At 37.7% G+C, this 24,234-nt stretch overlaps 1 protein-coding gene across 7 annotated transcripts in view; it reads right to left on the bottom strand.

Annotated features, from left to right (window-relative positions):
* Positions 1-24,234, bottom strand: part of LOC127523421 (transient receptor potential cation channel subfamily M member 4-like) — a 74,840-nt gene that overhangs the window by 14,272 nt on the left and 36,334 nt on the right. The window contains exons 1-15 of one of the 7 annotated variants that reach the window (XM_051914091.1): positions 20,584-20,812; positions 17,720-17,781; positions 17,457-17,634; positions 12,717-12,897; positions 11,791-11,960; positions 9,056-9,224; positions 7,508-7,572; positions 7,191-7,424; positions 6,964-7,066; positions 6,708-6,829; positions 5,000-5,233; positions 4,288-4,389; positions 4,045-4,173; positions 351-480; positions 104-249 (exon numbers count right to left, since the gene is read on the bottom strand). The exons of 3 other annotated variants lie outside the window; for them this stretch is intronic. In XM_051914091.1, coding sequence (XP_051770051.1) covers positions 104-249; positions 351-480; positions 4,045-4,173; positions 4,288-4,389; positions 5,000-5,233; positions 6,708-6,829; positions 6,964-7,066; positions 7,191-7,424; positions 7,508-7,572; positions 9,056-9,224; positions 11,791-11,960; positions 12,717-12,897; positions 17,457-17,634; positions 17,720-17,781; positions 20,584-20,640 — 2,082 coding nt within the window. In that variant the 5' untranslated portion in view covers positions 20,641-20,812. Of the gene's footprint in view, positions 1-103; positions 250-350; positions 481-4,044; positions 4,174-4,287; positions 4,390-4,999; positions 5,234-6,707; positions 6,830-6,963; positions 7,067-7,190; positions 7,425-7,507; positions 7,573-9,055; positions 9,225-11,790; positions 11,961-12,716; positions 12,898-17,456; positions 17,635-17,719; positions 17,782-20,583; positions 20,813-21,898; positions 22,145-22,305; positions 24,077-24,234 lie in introns of those variants that run through there. 3 more of the 7 variants (XR_007932876.1, XR_007932875.1, XR_007932874.1) reach the window with 3 other exon arrangements.

The raw sequence follows: 24,234 nt of genomic DNA on the forward strand, positions 1-24,234 counted from the left end.
AAAAAAAAAAAAAAAAAAAAAACAGACACTAACCTTATTTTAAAAAAAATAAATAAATGAATAAATAAAAATCCTATTATTGACTGTTTGCATGTCGACAGACCTGTACTCCATCGTGGCTGAAGAAAACACGGGCGTCAGCGGCCATGGCCATCTTCAGACAGGTGGCATCACCCCACATACGAGACTTGCGAATCAGTAGCTTATAGGAATCACTTGCTTTGGTTTGGTAGCACATGCTAAACACATCTGTCAAAAAAAAAATACGAGGAAGAAAACGGAGGGTTAAAACTTTCTTTTATCACTGGGTTTATAAGATGCCAAAAACCGAATACTTTCACGCATCATACCGTGAGCCATATTCTCCAACTTCATGGCCATCTCCTTAATGGAAATCTTGGCCTCTGACTCAATCCCCTGTTTAGACAGCTCCCTCAACAGCTTACATCCTCCCAGAGCCGTCAGAACCGACTCGCCGCACTGAGAGAGAAGATAAATAAGTAAAATTGGTCTAAATTGGTCTTTTTAAATGCTAAAAGTGAATTTAGGCATCACAACATTATAAATACAAATAAATTTGTATTGAGCTTTTCTCAAAAGTTTCAAAGCATTACAGAAAATCATGATGTTGATGTTTATAATATCTTCATGCCTTATAGTTGCATAAAGCAATGATATAGCAATAAAATTTTGGGACAATACCAGCAATCAAGCAATAACTATTTGCTATATAGTATATCGCCGTAGTAGGTAAATGGATAAAGTTGGACATGCTTTTATATTCAACTTTATAGAGCTGGCCTGGGCGATAATATCTTTACATTTTATGATGAAATAAAAGTCAAGCAGTTGAGATTTGCTATATAGTATAAATTGCTTTATGTGAGTGTACTGTATATATGCAGGTAAAGTTAGATATCCTACTTTAATTAAACTATTTGCAGAACTGTGCAATAATGCAATTGCGACAATATAAACAATCACAAAGCCGAGAGGTACAGTATAAAAGGTATATATATATATATATATATATATATATATATATATATATATATATATATATATATATATATATATATATATACACACATACATACATACACACACACACACACACACAGGTGCTGGTCATATAATTAGAATATCATCAAAAAGTTGATTTATTTCACTAATTCTATTCAAAAGGTGAAACTTGTATATTATATTCATTCATTACACACAGACTGATATATTTCAAATGTTTATTTCTTTTAATTTTGATGATTATAACTGACAACTAGGAAAATCCCAAATTTAGTATCTCAGAAAATTAGAATATTACTTAAGACCAATACAAAGAAAGGATTTTTAGAAATCTTGGCCAACTAAAAAGTATGAACATGAAAAGTATGAGCATGTACAGCACTCAATACTTAGTTGGGGCTCCTTTTGCCTGAATTACTGCAGCAATGCTGCATGGCATGGAGTCGATCAGTTTGTGGCACTGCTCAGGTGTTATAAGAGCCCAGGTTGCTCTGATAGTGGCCTTCAGCTGTTCTGCATTGTTGGGTCTGGCATATCGCATCTTCCTCTTCACAATACCCCATAGATTTTCTATGGGGTTAAGGTCAGGCAAGTTTGCTGGCCAATTAAGAACAGGGATACCATGGTCCTTAAACCAGGTACTGGTAGCTTTGGCACTGTGTGCAGGTGCCAAGTCCTGTTGGAAAATGAAATCTGCATCTCCATAAAGTTGGTCAGCAGCAGGAAGCATGAAGTGCTCTAAAACTTCCTGGTATACGACTGCGTTGACCTTGGACCTCAGAAAACACAGTGGACCAACACCAGCAGATGACATGGCATCCCAAACCATCACTGACTGTGGAAACTTTACACTGGACCTCAAGCAACGTGGATTGTGTGCCTCTCCTCTCTTCCTCCAGACTCTGGGACCCTGATTTCCAAAGGAAATGCAAAATTTACTTTCATCAGAGAACATAACTTTGGACCACTCAGCAGCAGTCCAGTCCTTTTTGTCTTTAGCCCGGGCGAGACGCTTGTCTGTTGTTCAAGAGTGGCTTGACACAAGGAATGCAACAGCTGAAACCCATGTCTTGCATACGTCTGTGCGTAGTGGTTCTTGAAGCACTGACTCCAGCTGCAGTCCACTCTTTGTGAATCTCCCCCACATTTTTGAATGGGTTTTGTTTCACAATCCTTTCCAGGGTGCGGTTATCCCTATTGCTTGTACACTTTTTTCTACCACATCTTTTCCTTCCCTTCGCCTCTCTATTAATGTGCTTGGACACAGAGCTCTGTGAACAGCCAGCCTCTTTTGCAATGAACTTTTGTGTCTTGCCCTCCTTGTGCAAGGTGTCAATGGTCGTCTTTTGGACAACTGTCAAGTCAGCAGTCTTCCCCATGATTGTGTAGCCTACAGAACTAGACTGAGAGACCATTTAAAGGCCTTTGCAGGTGTTTTGAGTTAACTAGCTGATTAGAGTGTGGCACCAGGTGTCTTCAATATTGAACCTTTTCACAATATTCTAATTTTCTGAGATACTGAATTTGGGATTTTCTTAGTTGTCAGTTATAATCATCAAAATTAAAAGAAATAAACATTTGAAATATATCAGTCTGTGTGTAATGAATGAATATAATATAAAAAGTTTCACTTTTTGAATGGAATTGGTGAAATAAATTAACTTTTTGTTGATATTCTAATTATATGACCAGCACCTGTATATGTATGTATGTATATATATATATATATATATATATATATATATATATATATAAATATAAATATAAATATAAATATCAGGGGCAAGGGAGGCAGTGCCTCCTCAAAAAAACTGGATAAGAAAAGAATCGATATTACAAAAATAAAACAATGCAAATGTTGCAAAATTTGACATTAAAAAGTGTAAAAGTCACTTGTTTTTCTAAAGAAACACTGTCGAACAGCGACACCCGCAGATGAAGTTACAGTGGGGAGTCCGTGTCTTTTGTGCCTCCCTTCAGCTCATAGAAACAAAGCAGAGCCCCCAAAGCGTGCAGTGGGTTTAGTGGGGGGTAACTGAGAATGAATGGGGGAAAGTCACGTGAGAGGAGGCAGTGCCTCCATCGCACTATGATTGGATACAATTGGACATGATTGGTTCGTGCGATAAATCCCGGCTCTTGTTTTCGTGCGTGTTCTCGTCACATCGCTCTGAATGAATACAGTGATGGCGTTAATGGGAAAACTAATTAAAAAGTAAGTAAACAATTGTCACTTAGATATCACCGCTTGAATTCATGTCAAAATCAAACTTGAAATGGCCTGAAAACATGATGACTGCGGGGGTTTTTAGTGAGCAATCAGTGTGGTGAAATTAAAGGTACATCTTCTGTGAGTGTCTGTGAGTGAATGACTATTGTGAAGCTTGATGACTGCTGAAAATAAATTGACTATTAAAAAGAAAAGCTGAATATTAGTTTATAAATAATATATATTGTTTAAATTGTTACTGCCTTTAGTTATTATTTTGGAATAAAGGTAAAAATGCGTAAAAACACTAACTTGATGAAATGTATACTTGGTTTTAATAAATAGAACATTACATAGTGTAAAAATACAAAATAGAATTGTATTTGGTCTCTCTTTTTATGAAATGTTAACTTAACCAGGAAAATTGTGTAACAGGGACATAAATGAGGACGCTGCCTCCTCATTTTAAAACACCACTGATAGATATTATATATATATATATATATATTTGTTTGTTTATTTGTTTATTTATTTATATTTATTAAGGTATATAGTTTATATACAGTATAAAGTATATATATTTTGAGGTTTGATTTTACTTTGACAATTAATAAATTTGGGTGAATATTAACTAAGTGAGCGTTGAAAGAGAGCACATGTAATCTAAATATAAAAATAAGGGAAATGAGTATGAACAATTAAATACCCAATATGACTAATAATGACAAAACATAAAATCTCTGAAATCGTTCCATAAATGATACATTGTGCATCCCTACAACTATGACAATAACTCATCAGAAGCATGTTACCATTTCCCAGCAGAAGATGGCCATCTCACTGTGGTTTTGCAGCACTGCCCAGATGAAGAGACATAACCACGGATGCTTACACAAGTTCTTCCGATAGCTACATTCTCCCTGCAGGACCTGGCATGCTTTCTGTAGGGTGGCATTTAAAGACATTTTATATTTGGGGACTGAGCAGACATGGAAGAATGGGAAAAATGAATAGACAGAACTAAATTCTAAGGCACTAGGTACAAAGTCTGGTACCTTAAAAGCTTTTCTTTTGGTTGAATTTGCGTCCACACCGAGTACAGACTTGTAGAAAGGCCGGCATACCTCCCCTAACAGATTCTCCAGCAGTTGGGACACCTTGGGATGAGAAATCGGTGAAATTTACAACAGTGCATATTTATAGTTTTCAGTCACATGACTGGCGGGCAAAACATCTATAGAACTGCAGCACAGGCCTGTCGATTTTGCATCAGTTTCAATCCACAAATATTCAGTATATTTAGTAAACACAAATATTAATAACATCTCAAAAGAAGAAAAACAAAGAAATGTGAACAAACTGCAAGTTTTGGGCACTTGTGATCCATATACAACCATCTCATCAAAGTATTTACTTAAAAACAGTGGGACAGTCTAAAATGCTTAATGTACTAAGACAGTGATTTTAAAAGATCAAATTCAGTATACATCTTATTGATGATTCATACTATATACAAGCAAGCAGATAAGCCCAGAATATCAACAATAAATTTCATGTTATGCATTTTTTTTTTATAATAGTTTTCAATGGAAAAATGCTTAATGTGGAACTTTGCATGTTCATAATATGGGTTCATAAATTTTCTTTACAGGCAAGCAGAATAACTGGCAAGGGAAATCCATGTTATGCCCTCCAGTGGGTGTTCTTATAGGGGTGTGACAGACCAATTAATCTGCCGATATTTGTCTGATAATTTCCAGATCTCACCTCATAAAGGCTAATGCGGCATTTCTTATTGCTGAACTCGTTCTTGCGCTCATTCAGGATCTGCTGCAGCAGTTTGCCGGCCTGGCAGTTGTCAGAGATGGAGTTATAAAGATCCTCCAGTTGGCCGTAAGTCAGGTAGCTCAAAATGTTCAGACCGTGGTCAATGAAGAGACGCACAAACTGTGGTTTATTGTTCATCAGCGCGTCAGTCATGGAATCTTTCAGATCGTCATACTGCATATGCCAAGACAGAAATAGCAGGTTATCACCACATACCATAAAAACTGCATTTATTTGATCAAAAATACAGCAAAACAGTAATATTGTGAAATATTAGCCTATCACTATTTAAAATAACTATTTTCTATTTGAATATATTTTAAAATTTAATTTATTCCTGAATTTTCAGCATCATTACTCCAGTCTTCAGTGTCACATGATCCTTCAGAAATCATTCTAATATGCTGATTTTGTGTTCAAGAAACACTTCATATTATTATGACAGTTGAAAACAGCTGTACTAAATGACTTTACTGTAACTTTTGATTAATTTAACACGTCCTTGTTTTAATTTCTTTCTTTAAAAAAAAAATAAACTCACTGACCCCAAACTTTTGAATTTGAACAGTAGTGTGTATAAAAATTTGGTTGTACTTTAGATTAGGGTCCAATTCTCACTATTGACTAACTATTAAAGAGTTAGTTCACCCAAAAATGAAAATTCTGACATTAATTACTCACCCTCATGTCGTTCCACACCCGTAAGACTTTCATTCATCTTCGGAAGACCAATTAAGATACACTATTATTGCCAAAAGTATTGGGACACCCCTCCAAATCATTGAACCTTCAGATTAGCTCAAGAACAGTGCGTAGAGAGCTTCATGGAATGGGTTTCCATGGCCGAGCAGCTGCATCCAAGCCTTACATCACCAAGCGCAATGCAAAGCGTCAGATGCAGTGGTGTAAAGCACGCCGCCACTGGACTCTAGAGCAGTGGAGACGTGTTCTCTGGAGTGACGAATCACAAGTGACGAGTCTGGGTTTGGCGGTTGCCAGAAGAACGGTACTTACCTGACTGCATTGTGCCAAGTGTATGGAGCCATTGGATTTCATCAAAAATATCTTAATTTGTGTTCAGAAGATGAACGAAGGTCTTACGGGTGTGGAACGACATGAGGGTGATTAATTAAAGACAGAATTTTCATTTTTGGGTGAACTAACCCTTTAACTTTGACTTTTGCCTCAAACTCCTAAATTACTGCTTATAAATAGTAAGGTAGTTATTAAGTTTAGGTATTGGGTAGGATTAAGGGATGTAGAATATGATCATGCAGAATAAGGCATTAATATGTGCTTTAAAAGTACTAATAAACACCCAATATCCTAGTAATTATGCATGCTAATAAGCAACTAGTTATTAGTGAGAATTGGACCCTAAACTGAAGTGTTATCAAAAATGTTATCCCTCCTTTAGATATTTTAAATTTTGCCATTTACATTTATGCATTTGTCAGACACTTTTATCCAAAGCAACATAAGATATTTACTAACTACCTTACTAGCATTTAATCAGTTCAAACATTCCCTGGGAATCAAACCCATGCCCTTGGCTTTTGCAGTGCCAGGCTCTACTGTTTAAAGTACAGGAACACTCAACAACTTGCCCTAGTTGAAAAGATAATTCATATTTCCCACAATCCTCTACCTTCCAGTCGATGTTTCCATTGAAGAGTTCACTCTTGGCAATGTCCACTCTGTTCCATGTTACAGCAAGCCTCAACTCATCAGCATAGGGATTAGTAAAGCCCGAAACGTGTTTTTTACTCGCTAACACACACAGCAAAAATGATATACAGAAAAAAGATTTAACAAATATTATACACGCCATAGGTCCACTGTAGACCAAAGGGGTAGAAGTTGAAGAGATGTACAAACACTGTAATAAACAGTTTAAAGTTTACCTTGAACAAGCACTTTAAGCATCACAGTGTCAAAATCATCCGCTCCTTCCTGTTCCGCGTTATAAATGCAGATGAGGTCTTTGTTTTGGTAGACGCTTAAAACCTTTCAGGTACCAGCCAAGCAACAAGAACCAAAAAAAAAAAAAAATCAGCACTCAAAAAAAAAAAAAAAAAACATTTTTTTAGTACTTTGATGTTATATGATCGAGTAATAGTATGACATTTACCTTGTCAACAAGTTTGTCCATCTCTTGCTCTGAAGGAAAGTATTTTATTACTTTCTCCGCCAATCGTTCTCTAAGCTCCATGTTGTGAGTCCCTTCCTCCTTCTCTGCTCCTCCAGTTGAGGTCATCGGTGCAGACTGCACGTTCTCCACGATGTCGCACACAAGATTGGCAAGCCCCCCCGAACCAGCCAGGACCAACCAGGGCATTGAATTCTTCAGAGAGATATCTAATGCCTGAAATGAAGAAGCATCATAAGAGAGAATTAGGAGATGGGACTGAGGACATTTTGCATGTAATTAAACCAGAATCTGCTCACCTCCAGCATTGACGCTTCTCCAGATATCAGCATATTCAGAACAGGAATGTCAATGCTTGCACTGTCTGCACATGAGATGATGTATTTCAGCAAGTGCATACAAGTATAAACTCCTCGTTGCTTTTATTACACGGATCTTAACATAACATATTCACTGATTATCATTAATATGTCAGTTCTCTGAATCACTGAACTCTTACTAATGTCATACTGTGTCAAAATGAATTATCACATGACCTTCTATGGACACTTTCTGAATGATCAGCCTGTTAGCCTTTAATACTTAAAGGATTAGTTCACTTTCAAATGAAAATTACCCTAAGCTTTACTCACCCTCAAGTTATCCTAGGTGTATATGACTTTCTTCTTTCTGATGAACACAGAGATATATTAATAAATATCCTGACGCATCCAAGCTTTATAATGGCAGTGAGCAAGACCAACGAGTATTTAACAAGTTATGAAGTAAAACTTCCACCAGACCACCTTCTGTATTCAAGTTACGAAAAAAAAGGAACTAGCGTTGCGTCTGTTAAGCTATTCCCTTTTCCGTAAGTTGAATAGGGAAAGCGTAGGACGTAGCGTAAGCTTTTTGAACTGCGAGAGGCATTGCGCTTTCTTCCTAAGTTGAATACGGAAGGCGATCTGGCGGAAGCTAGATAATTTTTTTTTTTTTTACACAAACGCATCGCTTTGCTTCAGAAGGCCTTTATTAACCATCTGGAGCCGTGTGGAGTACGTTTATGATGGATGGATGTGGACGGAGACACTTTCTTCAGCTCTTACTCGTTGGTCTTGCTCACTGCCATTATAAAGCTCGGATGCGTCAGGATATTTATTAAAATATCTCCGATTGTGTTCATCAGAAAGAAGAAAGTCATATACACCTAGGATGGCTTGAGGGTGAATAAAGCTTGGGCTAATTTTCAGTTAAAAGTGAACTAATCCTTTAAAGGTTAAAATTAATCCTTTAAAGGTTAAAATTGTTGAATAAAGTCGTTATTTTTGTTTTGTTTTTACGCACAAAAAGTATTCTTGTTTCATAACATTAAGGCTGAACCACTGCAGTCACGTTGTCTATTTTAACAATGTCTTTACTACTTTTCTGGACCTTGAATGTGGTTTTGTTGCTTTCTATGGAAGATAAAAAAAAAAAAACTCTCAGATTTCATCAAAAATATCTTAATTTGTGTTCTGAAAATGAATGAAGGTCTCACAGGTTTGGAACGACATGAGGGTGCGTACTTAGTGACAGAAATTTCATTTTTAGGTAAGCTAACCCTTTAAAGCTTTGTCTTCTCTTGTAATATCCAAAATGGCCATTACGTGGCCAAAAATCTAAACCTCCCTTGTTCAAACCAAGGAATGGCTAGTTACCATGTTGCACTCCTGTTCAATGAAACAACTGCAATGAAACCAAGCAATGTAAAGTCATCTCTACATCAGTAACATTCTATCATGAACATCAAGTTTATAGGCCATTCCTAAGGGGACCCGAGTGCCATTCAAGCATGTAAAATGCCCTGAAAGCAGGATTTTATTTTGTACCTGTACGCTGACGTGAAATGTAATCCTCCAGACGGGCTCTGAAGCCGACCTCACCACCTTTACGCCCTATGGTCCCATCATCCACCAGAAGGAAAGCCTTGTAGCTATTGTCCAGAGAGCAAGAGTTACGCGCTGCGTTTTTGACAAAATACTTTGCGGGGAAACTTCCCTAAAAGAAAGAGAGAGACATTGTTGTTCTGAAAGACTGTAAACCATATGCAAATGCAGTGTGCAGTGCTAGTTTCTCTTTTTATATCTATTTATGCAGTACAGAACATGTAGACTCTGAACAGTATGCTTTTTTTTTTGGTATGCATAAAATGTCCAAGTGGCCTAGTACTACAAATAATGCAATATGCACTGCCTGGGTACCATAACTCACACTGCGAAGTGTTTGACTTCCATCTGCAGTATAATGAATGAACAGATACACAAGTGGAGGAGATATCAACCACAACTTGTAAGATGATTTAAATGTACTGCTAATAATTAAAAAAAATAAAAAAATAAAAAATTACTCAAATTTCTAGAATAACAATTCATTGATAAAAATTGTTAACCTTTACATATTTTATAGAACATTTAGTTTTGGTTCTTGACTTTCAGCAATGTTCCAATAGTGCTCAATTCGTTTTTGAAAATATATATTTTTATCTAAGAGAAATACTAGTAGTATTTATTACTACAGTATATAGTAGTATATTTATAGTAATATGCTAGTTTTGCACCATTGTCAGTACAGTCCTGGTCAGAATTATTGGTAAATATGATCAAAGAAGGCTGTGAAAATAAATCTGTAGTGTTTATCCTTTTGATCTTTCAAAAATTTCACAAAAATCTAACCTTTCATTGAAGTAAAACTAATGAATGTGGGGGTGGAAATCACATTATGAAATAAATGTTTGTTTTCCTCTAATACATGTTGGCTACAATTATTGGTACACCTAGAAATTCTTATGAGTAAAATATCTCTGAAGTATTTATCATATTTACCAGGGTGACTAGAAAAGTGAAATTGTCAAGCCATGAGGAGTATAAATACGAGGAAGCACAAAGGCCAACTTCTATAAATCATCCATCACAATGGGTAAAACCAAAGAATATCTAGTTCAGTCATGAAACTGCAGTGGGTTAAATAAGAAATATATACTAGAACTTTTCAGTTTCTAAGCTATTTTATTGATAAATCACAGTGTCCACAATACATTTCTGCACTACTGTCTGTATGTGTGTGTTTGTGCAGCAGAGCATTAGTTTAGAACGGTGATTAACTAACCTGTACAATAAGCAAAAGATTGTTGAGCTTCACAAAAAAGTGGCTGTAAGAAAATAGCTAAAGCATTGAAATTTCCATTTCCACCATCAGGGCAATAATTAAAGGGTTAGTTCACCCAAAAATGAAAATTATTCCATAATTTACTCACCCTCAAGCCATCCTAGGCATATATGAATTTCTTCTTTCAGCCAAACACAATCGGAGCTATATTAAAAAATATCCTGGCTCTATCCTCTGTGCTAGGAAGCTAGTGACTATACTTTATAAACTTATAAATATAGATATTTTTTCTTACAAAAAAGGCATTTATTAACCCCCTGGAGTCGTATGGATTACTTTTATGATGGATGGATGCGCTTTTTGGGCTTCAAATTCTGGGGTACCATTCACTCTCATTATAAAGCTTGGAAGAGCCAGGATATTTTTTAACATAACTTTGATAATGTTTGGCTGAAAAAAAGAATGTCATATACATCTAGGAAAGCTTGAGGGTGAGTAAATTATGGGATAATTTTTGGGTGAACTTTCCCTTTAATAAGTTTCAATCAACAGATGTTGTTACAGTATGAATCTGCCTGGAAGAGGATGCGTGTCTGTCTAGCACACAGTGAGGAGGATAGTTTGAGTGACCAAAGACTTTCCAAGGATCATAGCTGGAGAATTGCAGAAATTGGTTAAGTCTTGTGGTCAGAAAAAAAAAGAAAAATGTCACTACAAGTTGTTTGAAAAGGAAAAATACTCTTTGCAAGAAAAATCCTTTGCTCTCATCCAGAAACAAACTCCAGCATATTCAGTTGCCAGACACTACTGGAACTTCAAACAGGACCGTTTTCTAAAAGAGCTTTTTGGCAGTGAACCCATGAGATGGGTTTGGTGCACAGAGGGATAAAAAAGTACCTCATTTGTGTGATTAAATATACTGCTGGATCTTTAATGTTGTGGGCCTATTTTTCTGCCTGAGGTTTTGGACATCTTGTTGAGATACATGACATGATGGATTGGGGAAAAAAATAAAAAATAATGAAAACCTGACAGCCTCTGCTAGAAATCTGGGGCCATGGCTGGATCTTCCATCAAGACAATAACCCAAAACAAACATTAAAATCAACACAAAAAAATGGGTCACTGGGCACTGATCTCATCAGGTGTTCTTCAACCTCACCAGGTATTGTAGGTAAAGACTCAGAGCTGTTATCTTGGCAAAACGAGGTTGCAAAAAGTATTGAATAAAAGGGTGCCAATAATTGTGGCTAATGTGTTTTGGAGAAAACATTTTACAATGAGATTTTCCTCACATTTTCAATTGTTTTACTTCAATGAAAGGTTTGATTTTTGTGATTTTTTTTTTAAATAAAACATCAAAAGGATTAACAATGCAGATTTATTTTCACAGGCTTCTTTTTACATGTTTGGTGCCAATGATTCTGACCAGGACTGTATACTTTTTAAGTTGTGTTACCTCAGGGTTGACGAGCTGTTGGTGATCTTTTACCAGGCCCCAGGGAGCGATGCCAATGAGAACCACTTTACTGAGAGTGACAGAAGACGTTGCAGTGGCATAATCTCTCACAGCTTCTCCTATACACCTGCCGAGGCCTTCCCTCAACCCCCCGCTTATGATCCACGCTCCTATACATAAGCCACATCCAAAATTAACTTTTTTTGGTAACCAGACAGTTGATGGTAGCCATTGACTTACATAGTAGGAAAAAATACTATGGAAGTTAATGGCTACCGTCAACTGACTGGTTGCCAACATTTTTTAAAATATCTTCTTTTGTGTTCAACAGAAATTCATACAGGTTTGGAACATCTTGAGGGTGAGTAAATGATGACAAAAGTTTGATTTTTGGGTGAACTATCCTTTTAAATTGCATTGTGCATTATTTTATTTTAGTAAAATGTACTTTTTTTTTTGGCTATATACACAGAGAAAACTTGCTGGGCAACTATCCCGACAAACCAGGTTGATGAAATAATTAGTCCTGCATGAATTTGTGTCCTGGTAACTGGGCCTCTGATGACTTGCATTTATTTACTTTACAAGTATGATTCATATTCATACTGCTTGCATCCTGACAGTTCACAATAGAAGGCAAAATGACAGCTGAAGTTTGCTCAAACAACTGTGGTCATGCACTTCTGTATCTCATTGATCTTTTCAGGTATGACATTTACAAACAAAGAGTCACATGGCATAACCTAGCAAACCTTTTCACAAATAAGAGGGCAATTATGCTGAAAAATTACAGCCTGGCAATAAATCAAAAGTTCTAATCAGATATTACAACTTCAACACATTTGTGAAAGTAACATAATGGAATCCTTTGTATAGCATGGAAATGTATGAAAAACAATGAGATATGTGTGGAGAGAAGAAGACACCTGTGCTCTGTGCAGCTTTAACCAGCCCCTGCCTCAGCACCTCTCGGACCCAGGTCTTGACCTCTGACCTTTTCTCACCACCAAACACTGACACCACCAGGTTGGGATGTGCCAGTTTCCAGTGTTCTCTCATGATATTGAAGACCTTGGAAGGATCTGTGGTGCTGGAGAGACGCAAAAACTGGGATAAAGAGAAGGGGAGTGAGATAGAAACAAAAATCAAAGGTTAAAAGCAACTTTAAGTTACAAAAACAAGGTACTGATTTGTTAAATATGGTTGTTTCTTCAACTATGGGCAATTTTTATGTCCCAGGGATTGATTGCTATTAAAACCTTTTTTGTAATATGAAGACCAAATTTAGGGTACGTTTCCATGACAATGATGTACTAAAAATGGAAAAGTTTTTCCTTCTGCTTTTTTCACATACAGACGACACCATTATCAAAACGATCCCCGTTCACAAGGATCCACAAAAACGACAGTAGTTGGCGATGTCACTTTGTAAAGAAACACTACGCAACTACACACCCTGACAAAAGTCTTGTCGCCTATCCAAGTTGTAGGAACAACAAATAATAACTTGACTTCTAGTTGATCATTTGGAATCAGAAGTGGCTTATATGAAAGGCAAAGGCCTCTAGATTATGCTTATTTCACCAAAATAAAATCTTATGCCTTGATTTTTAAATATTTAATTAGGACAGAAAGGTCAGACTTTGCTTAGACAAAAGTCTTGTCACGTCTTTAAAGGATTCAACCAATCACAGATTAGAGCGTCACCTGTGACAAATACTGTAATTAACACATTCCCAGGTGTGTAGAAGAACCACCCCAGCACACCCAACCTTCATTTGAAATGCATCCTGACTTCTGACAGCATGCCAAAGATTCAACCACAGACCAAAGTGCTGATCATCAAGAGCCTGAAGACCAAGTCTCCTGCTGAGGTGGCAGACATCTTTAATGTATCTAAACGTCAAGTGGAGAGGATAAGAAAAAGATTTGAAGAAACTGGTGAAGTTCATGACAGGCCCAGGTCAGGCAGACCCCGTAAGACAACAGTTCGAGAGGACCGTTTGTTGGTTCGACAGTCCAGGGCCAGCCCTTGTTCAACTGCAGCAGAGCTACATAACAACTGATCACCAGAAACCCCTGTATCTACAAGAACAGTTTGTTGAATTCTGTCACGCAGTGGTCTCAATGGCTGAATTAGTGCTCAGAAACCAGCATTAAACAGAAGACAACTAAAAAATCGTGTTGCATTTGCCAAGGCCCACAGCTTGCAGGAAGGATGGACTGTGGAAAAGTGGCAGAAGGTTGATTTTTCCGATGAATCATCTACTGAACTGCATTCCAATCGTTGCAAATACTGCAGAAGACCTATCGGAACCCACATGGACCCAAGATTCACACAGAAACAGTCAAGTTCGGTGGAGGAAAAATCATGGTTTGGGGTTACATTCAGTATGGGGGCGTGCGAGAGATCTGCAGAGTGGATGGCAACATCAACAGCCTGAGGTATCAAGACATTCTTGCTGCCCATTACATTCCAAACCACAGGAGAGGGCAAATTCTTCAGCAGGATGGCGCTCCTTCTCATACTTCAGCCTCCACATCAAAGTTCCTGAAAGCAAAGAAGGTCAAGGTGCTCCAGGATTGGCCAGCCCAGTCACCAGACATGAATATTGAATATTGTCAATATGAGCATGTCTGGGGTAAGATGAAGGAGGAGGCATTGAAGATGAAACCAAAGAATCCTGATGAACTCTGGGAGTCCTGCAAGAATGCTTTCTTTGCCATTCCAGATGACTTTATTAATAAGTTATTTGAGTCATTGCTGAGACGTATGGATGCAGTCCTCCAAGCTAATAGGAGTCATACACAATATTAATTCTTTTTCCACTGCACCATGACTTTATGTTCTGTACTGTACATTATTTCTGTTAAGTGACAAGTCTTTTGTCTAAGCAAAGTCTGACCTTTCTGTCCTAATTAAATAAGTAAAAATCAAGGCATGATAAGATTTTATTTTGGTAAAATAAGCATAATCTAGAGGCCTTTGCCTTTCATATAAGCCACTTCTGATTCCAAATGATCAACTAGAAGTCAAGTTATTATTTGTTGTTCCTACAACTTGGATAGGCGACAGGACTTTTGTCAGGGTGTGTATAGACTGAACATGTAATACGCATGCGCATGATGTCACCGTTTTCACAAATTTGCGTTTTTGTAGTTCACACGGAGACAATAACGGCATCGTTTTCAAAAACCTGCACTTTGAAACTTGTTTTCAAAAGTTTGTGTTTTCAGGCCCCCAAAATACTGCAGTCATGTAAATGAACAGCCAAACTGCATAAAAAGTTTTATGTTTTTAGTTGAAAACGGTGTTGTGTAAACGGCCCCTAAAACTGTACACTTGGCAATTATTGTTGGTTCTTTTCAAAAGCTTTTTTTTTTTTTTTGCCCTTGTCACAGACAAAAATGTTCTAAAATAATTAATTATCAAAAATTTAATTATTTAAATATCAAGCCCCCCCGCCCCCCACCAATAATTAGAAATGGCCAAGTTGTCCCCCCCCAAAGTATTATTTTTTGGTTGGTCTGCCTCAGCAGTCTAACAGCACTCATCAATGTCAAAATGACGGCCAATCAGGTCTAAGGCGGCGGAGCCTACTGTTCAGTGAAGACGAGTGTAAATTCCAATGCCACGCTTTTAGTTTTTACAACGAAAGAGTGCGCATGTGGTAAGATATAAGTAGCTAAACTTTTATTATTTGACAACTGTTTTACGATGGATATATTTAATGACCCACAGTAACATACAGTTATACAAACTGCTCAACTTCATTGAATTTCTCCTTTTTGAATTGAAAATATGCTGTCATTGAATGTGACGAGACGAGACAAGACATTTTTTTTTACATTTTTGACATACAGTATCTCACAGAAGTAAGTACACCCCTCACATTTTTGTAAATATTTTAATATATCTTTTCAATTTTTGCTGTCTCCTCAAAATAACTCAACACACAGCCATTAATGTCTAAACTGCTGGCTACAAAATGTTAAAATGTTAAAATGTCCAAATTGGGCCCAATTAGCCATTTTCTCTCCCCAGTGTCATGTGACTCGTTAGTGTTACAAGGTCTCAGGTGTGAATGGGGAGCAGGTGTGTTAAATTTGGTGTTATTGCTCTCAATCTCTCATACTGGTCACTGGAAGTTCAACATGGCACCTCATGGCAAAGAACTCTCTGAGGATCTGAAAAAAAAAGAATTGTTGCTCTACATAAAGATGGCATAGGCTAGAAGAAGATTGCCAAGACCCTGAAACTGAGCTGCAGCACGGTGGCCAAGACCATACAGCGGTTTAACAGGACAGGTTCCACTCAGAACAGGCCTCGCCATTGGTCGACCAAAGAAGTTGAGTGCACGTGCTCAGCATCATATCCAGAGGTTGTGTTTGAGAAATAGACGTATGAGTGCTGCCAGCATTGCTGCAGAGGTTGAAGGGGTGGGGGGTCAGCCTGTCAGTGCTCAGACCATACGCCGCACACTGCATCAAATTGGTCTGCATGGCTGTCGTCCTGAAAGAAGCCTCTTCTAAAGATGATGCACAAGAAAGCCCGCAAACAGTTTGCTGAAGACAAGCAGACTAAGGACATGGATTACTGTAACCATGTCCTGTGGTCTGATGAGACCAAGATAAACTTATTTGGTTCAGATGGTGTCAAGCGTGTGTGGCGGCAACCAGGTGAGGAGTGCAAAGACAAGTGTGTCTTGCCTACAGTCAAGCATGTTGGTGGGAGTGTCATGGTCTGGGGCTGCATGAGTGCTGCCGGCACTGGGGAGCTACAGTTCATTGAGGGAACCATGAATGCCAACATGTACTGTGACATACTGAAGCAGAGCATGATCCCTTCCCTTCGGAGACTGAGCCACAGGGCAGTATTCCAACATGATAACGACCCCAAACACACCTCCAAGATGACCACTGCCTTGCTAAAGAAGTGGGGGTACTTAAACCCTATTGAGCATCTGTGGGGCATCCTCAAACGGAAGGTGGAGGAGCGCAAGGTCTCTAAGGGATGTCATCATGGAGGAGTGGAAGAGGACTCCAGTGGCAACCTGTGAAGCTCTGGTGAACTCCATGCCCAAGAGGGTTAAGACAGTGCTGGAAAATAATGGTGGCCACACAAAAATATTGACACTTTGGGCCCAAGTTGGACATTTTCACTTTTGTGGCCAGCGGTTTAGACATTAATGGCTGTGTGTTGAGCTATTTTGAGGGGACAGCAAATTTACACTGTTATACAAGCTGTACACTCACTACTTTACATTGTAGCAAAGTGTCATTTCTTCAGTGTTGTCACATGAAAAGATACAATAAAATATTTACAAAAATGTGGGGGGTGTACTCACTTCTGTGAGATACTGTATTAGACATATAAACAAGAGTGAATGTGTGCAAATTTTTAAATAAAATATTATTTGCAAAGAGTTTAAATGGACTACTTCACATCTATAGACTATAATTAGACCTAGAACTTCTTTTATTGTTCTTATTTCTCCTTTATTCCCTTAAAACCTTTTAATCCTTTATTTAATTTATTTAAATAAAAATACACCTGCCCCTACCCCCCTCCCCAATGTTCAATACATGGTTACGGCCTTGATAATATATACATTTATAGCTCAGACAGCTCATATACAGTTCAGCCACAATGGAGAGGAACTCACATAGCTGTGTCTCTTGCCGGCCCCAGCGAACTCCAGCTCTCCATAGGCATCTGTGGGCTGTTCGCAGGAGTGCTGTGCACTGTCCCAGTGACTGACCATGGCTGTGCTGAAGTTATCGCCCAGGGTTCCTGAGGGGTGCATGTCTCGCGTGGACCCACACTGACACAGACCGCCATTGCTACAAAACAACAGATGGAGGATCTGTCCTACAGAAGGAATCTAACACAAGAGATACTGAATACTCACCAAGTCATACATCTTACCTGAAAGAGTCCTCCACAAATGTTGTGCACACTCTCTTTTTAAACAAATTTGGAATCCAGCTCTAAAATCAATAACAGAAATAACTTTTCATTAATGCACTAAAAACATGATAGCTACTGTATAACAGTGGTCTGGGATCATTCAACAAGTTAGCAAGATAAAGCTAGTATATTAAGCTGATCATGTGATCTATTGAAGATAAAATACTGAGTGCAACTTGTAACACTTTCTTATCTAATGCTTTTGCTCAAGGAAGGTTAGAATGAGAATCGATCACAAAGCTAGGGTAAACGGCTCAGGTGTTGGGGCCTCTTGTAATTTCATCATTAAATCCCCACCCATCCCTTTCATCAGGAAAGCAAGACAGACCAGTTCACCCTTGACAGTGCCTCATCATTTATTTAGATCATAACTTATCGGCTTTGCGTTTAGTTTCCTCATTGCATTGTTTGGTACACTCACTAAGAACACTCACACTCTTCTTCTAACTAAGAATTTTGATGCAACTTTGATTGAAATGATAATTTAATGATAGTTTAGATTAACCTCATGTTGCTCCAAGGTGACCGTAAATCACTAAAAGCATCTGCCTGCAAATTACGGCTTACTATGTACTTTCTTAGATATATACATCTGGACATGAAGACAATATTTAAAACTACACTATAAAATTCAAACTGCTAAGATTACATTTATTTGAATGAATGTAATGGTTGTATTTTGTTCTTTTATGGATTGATTACATTGATTTGAATTTAATACTGATGTAGAAAATGAAAATTAAACTCTGAAATCTGCATTTTACAGCTTATATGTCACTTTACATATATATGGAAACATATATACAGTTTCTAACAAAAGTGAGTAAACCCCTCACATTTCAGCAACCATTTTATTATATATTCTTAAGGGACAATACTATAGAAATGAAAATTGGATATACTTTAGAGTAGTCAATGTGCAGCTTGTATAGCATTATAGATTTACTGTCCTCTAAAAATAACTCAACATACAGCCATTATTGTCTAAATAACTGGCAACAAAAGTGAGTACACCCTGAGTGAACATGTCAAAACTGTGTCCAAAGTGTCAATATTTTGTGTGAGCACCACTGTTATCTAGCACTGCCTTAATCCTCCTGGGCATGGAATTCACCAGAACTGCACAGGTTGTTGCTGGGATCCTCTTCCACTCCTCCATAATGACATCATGGAGCTGCTGGATGTTAGACACATGGTGCTTCTCCACCTTCCGCTTGATGATGCCCCACAGGTGCTCAATAGGGTTCAGGTCTGGAGACATACTTGGCCACTCCATCACCTTCACCTTCAGCTTCCTCAGCAAGGCAGTTGTCATCTTGGCGGTGTGTTTGGGGTCATTATCATGCCGTTCGGCCCTGCATCAGAATGTCACAGTACATGTTGGAATCCATGTTCCCCTCAATGAAGCAGAGCTCCCCAGTACCAGCAGCAATCATGCAGCCCCAGACCATGATGCTACCACCACCATGCTTGACTGTAGGCAAGACACAATTTTCTTATTACTCCTCACAAGGGCGTCGCCACACATGCTGGACACCATCTGAGCCAAACAAGTTTATCTTAGTCTCATCAGACCACAGGACATGGTTCCAGTAATTCATGCTCTTGGACAGGTTGTCTTCAGCAAACTGTTTGCAGGCTTTCTTGTGAGCCAGCTTCAGAAGAGGCTTCCTTCTAGGACGACGGCCATGCAAACCCACTTGTTGCAGTGCGCGGTGTATGGTTTGAGCACTGACAAGCTGACCTCCCGCTTCTGCAACCTCGAAAGCAATGCTGGCAGCACTCATGCGTCTGTCTTTTGAAGCCAGCTTCTGCACCTGACGCACAGCACGAGAACTCAACTTCTTTGATCGACCCTTGTGAGGCCTGTTCCGTGGAACCCGTCTTGGAAAACCTCTGTATGACCCTGGCCACTGTACTGTAACTCAGTTTCATGATGTTACCAATCTTCTTATAGCCTAGGCCATCTTTGTGGAGAGCAACAATTCTAATCCTCAAATCCTCAGAGAGTTCTTTGCCATAAGGTGCCATGTTGAACATCCAGTGGTCAGTATGAGAGAATTGTACTCAAAGCACCAAATTTTAACTGCTCTAATACAAGATACACAAATCTGTCTGGTCCTATCAAGCAGACAAAAACATGAACATGATGATGAATAGGACATGTAGCTTTGCATAGTTAAAAAACATACAACTATTATCACTTAGGGTGTACTCACTTTTGTTGCCAGTTATTTAGACAATAATGGCTGTAATATATTGAGTTATTTTCAGAGGACAGTAAATCTATACTGCTATACAAGCAGCACATTGACTACTTTAAAATATATCCAAGTTTCATTTCTATAGTATTGTCCCTTAAGAAGATATACTAAAATGATTGCTGAAATGTGAGGGGTGTACTCGCTTTTGTGAGATACTGTACATATTTGACCTAACTATATGTGTAAACTAGGGGGGTTAATATTAAAACTCCCTTTAATATAAAGCACAACACAAATAACTTCCATAAAATACTTGTCCGTAAAAAAAAAAAGACAACAAATTGCACTGTAACATGAACACTGTAGTTATGTGACCAATAAAAACACGATAGAAGCAGCACATGACAAACACACGTGCACAGTCTTGTTTTAACTCATGGTATGTTGTTTGAAGAAACTCCCTGCAGTCATACTCATAGCCAACATTAAATCGATACGATACTGAGTGCATGCAGTAGGTCTTTAAGAACATAATATATGACCAACAAACATCTGAAGCGTGTTTGTAACGATACAAAATCAAGAGGTGCTTCTGTTGTAGCTTTCTGACAGACCTACCAGATCTGTTTTCGGCATCACGGCCACTCCACCGTGTTCAATGTCCTTTTCATTCATCTTGGTTTGTTTATGGACTTTACGAAGTCGCTGTTTGTAGGAAGTTCCACTTGAAAGCGCTCTGCAGCAGCGCGTAATGTCCAAGCTACCCGTGAACGAGGAAGTCCGGGAACTCTCAAGCCTGTCGGGTTACCTGAGAAAGCAGGTGTAACCAGCGCGCGCAGGGTGTGGCTACAGAGGAGAGGGTGGAAGAGGCGCGAGAGCGTGTGTGGGAAAAAGACTAGACTGTAGTTTTGAGACGAGAGATAATGATCATTGCTTACTTGAATCAAAATCCGGTTTATTGTTCGCTACACAAAGGAATTGTTTAGGTAGGTTGTTCCAAAAAGCACCGTAAACAAAATACCAGATTATGGTTGTTATATTTGCTCATTATATTAGAGATAATTTTTCATAGTTATCTCAATGGCAAAAAGTGTCCCAATTTACCCTAATCATGATTTATTGTACTACGGAACTATAGTCAAACGATAAATTATTCAGACATTTTTGATATATTTTTACTAGTGGGTGCAGGACACTATAGTTCATTTATGTAAGTGAGGATAGCAAAATAAACTGTGACATATTATACCCAAAAATTCTTCATACAGTGCACTACCAGTAAAACTGATAAAAATTTAGGACCAAAAATTATTCAGACACTTTTTTCTGACACAGTTTAACTCTGAGATCTTGTCATATTTTATTACCATTTTTTAAACTATAGTGAATAAACTGTATTAATGAATGAAATGTTCAAGGTGTCTGAATACATTTTGGTTTGATTGTAAATGCTATTTTGATCTGGTGGTAGCCTATCTTGTTCTTTTATTAATATGTAAAATTGTGAAAAATGTAATGTATTACAATAAAAATCATATTTTATTATTTTCATATATATTTTAGATTAAATTACAAATTATATTAAATTAAATATTGCATATTAAATAGCTATTAAATTACAATTAAGCAGTAACACTGCTTTTGCTCCATGCTGAAAAACATTTTACCCTAAATGTAAGATAAAAGGTCCCCCTCATCACCTAGTTTTAATTTATTTCTATTCTATTCTATTTTTATTATTATTGTTTATTTTTATTCAAATATGCCAAATTGACTACCAACATATTTAATGATCAAAAAATATTTATTTTTTCTGGATATTGCAATATTCAGAAATATATTTTTTTGATTTTTTGATTGATTCACAAGAGCAAAATAAATATGCCAAAGAATGCTACACCATGTTGTACAACAAAAATAATAAACCATAAAGTTATTTCTGCCTGTTATTTATTCATTTTAGTACTTTTGTCACCTTTATATACAATTTTTAAACAACTTTTATACAGTAAGCAGCCTAAACAACATCTATCAAAGACAGAGTTAATAAGCCATATCCTGATCAGTAGTCAAATTGGATTCGTCTTTTCCAGTACTCTGACCCATTTGGTATAACTTGCTGGCCAGGTTGTGTACCTGACATGTTCCAAGCTGACAGCCTCTCTGAGCTGCTCGCCTTCTGCAGAGAGAGAAGACAACTGTGAATCATGGGCTTCAACATTTAAGATATGATATAATATAAGTGAGGAAGAGCAGGGATAATTTTAACATTTTTAACATGTTTTTTGTTGATATTTGATCACTATATTTAAATCTGGTCAGTCAAATAGTTGGGCCTACAAGTGAATGATTTGACCACGAGTCTGTAGTTCCTCTGTTCACCAAAAGATGGCGCTGTGAAGAACACCAAACGTATTCAGAGTAACGTCTTCACCGTCCTGTAGGTGAAGTGGAAGGCAAAAACAAATCACAGAGCCATGCACAGACATTTTGAGGGGCAGTGGCCCAAACCGAAAAAAAGGGGGCACTAAAGGGATGAGAGGATATTGGTGGGTGGGGTGCTTGTTAATACAAATGATTCATTTGTTACAAATATCCAATTAAAAGAGAAGATAGCGCCTTCACTTTTTAGTTGACTCATAGGCAATATCATCTTAACAGAATTAATACAACTTTTACAATCATATTTTAAACAATTAAGATTAGTGCTAATTCAATTTATGTCTAATTGATTTTAAGTTGTTGTAACTATTCTTCCATTCACATAATTTATTGTCTGTCTTTAGCATATCTCTAGCATATTCCTTTACTCTCAGGCACCTGTGACTGTCTGATTTAACTGATTTGAATCTATACATTGTGTTCCAAATTATTTTCCAAATGACATATCAGTAGGATTTCAGTAAAATAAAAAATATTTCTCATATCTTTTTAGATATCAGTCTCAGACTGCTTTGTTCAGTAGTTTGCCAGGTCTTCTTGGGTAAATGGAAAACCTACTTAAATAAGTTGTTCCACATTATTAAGCAAGTCACAGGTTCTTGTGCAATATGGAGAGAAAGAAAGATCTTTTTGAAGATGAAAATCATGAAACAGTGCAATGCCTTGAAAAGTCATGAAAACAACTTATATTCTGCAAAAACTAAATAGAGATTATTGAACTGTTGAAGGATTTGTGAGTGATTCAGAGCAGAGAAGAATTCAGTCAGATAAAGGCTTATTAAAAGGAAAGTTTGTCAAGTTAATTGTGTCGCCAGACACAAATTCACGGACGGGCATTAATTTTTTCCAGGGGGGCACAAATGAGATCAACCTCATTGCACACTAACATTAATTATGAATTAAACGGACGGACAAAAAAAAAAAAAAAAAAAAAAAAGGGGAAGAATTAACGTACCACTCCATTGACGCGACACAACAGAGTCGTCGTAAAGCACTGGACCTAGACTACTGAAGCAGTCTAAACTCACGTCGCAGGGCTCGACATTAACGCTTGTCCGGGACAAGTGGATTTTTTTTAAAGGGGCAAGTGAAAGAAAATTATACTTGCCCGACCGGACAAGTAGCCTAGCCTGATTAAAACGCCAATAACAAAAAAATAACTAGGGAATCACCAAAACGCGATAATGATTCTGCATTAATTTAGTCTAAGTGGCGATCGATAGTGCATAAAAATATATGTAACCGGTGGCTCGCGTATGCGTCGCGGAGACAGACGCGGGACAGCAGGAGGCAAATTCACTGTATCTTTTTACTCTGATCGACAAAGAACAAATAAGCAGCCTCTCAGATGGCCCTTATTGTGCTCTCTCCCATTAGATTATATTACAAAAGGGACATAATGAAAACCATGAACATGAGAAAACAGAGAAAAATTAAAAAAAACGAAATAAAACATACCTGATCGACAAAGAACAAATAAGCAGCCTCTCAGATTAAAGGATTAGTCCACTTTCAAATAAAAACTTCCTGATAATTTACTTACCCCCATGTCATCCAAGATGTCCATGTCCTTCTTTCTTCAGTCCCGAGGGGAACGCCCCCCTGGCGGGCAAAACAAGGCTTTCCTTCATTGCTCGCCAGTCATTTTTTACCAGGTTTGTAGTAAGATCTAATGTAGTAAGACAGTGATATTAAAAGACCAAATTCAATATACACCTTATTGATTATGCACTCTTTGTACAGGCAAACAATTGAACACAGAATATTAATGCAACACGAGGTTCCTCGTTAAGCGTTTTTTCGCGTTGCGTTCATATTCTGGGCTCA

This window comes from Ctenopharyngodon idella, chromosome 12 (assembly GCF_019924925.1).
Source record: "Ctenopharyngodon idella isolate HZGC_01 chromosome 12, HZGC01, whole genome shotgun sequence".
NCBI lineage: Eukaryota > Metazoa > Chordata > Actinopteri > Cypriniformes > Xenocyprididae > Ctenopharyngodon > Ctenopharyngodon idella.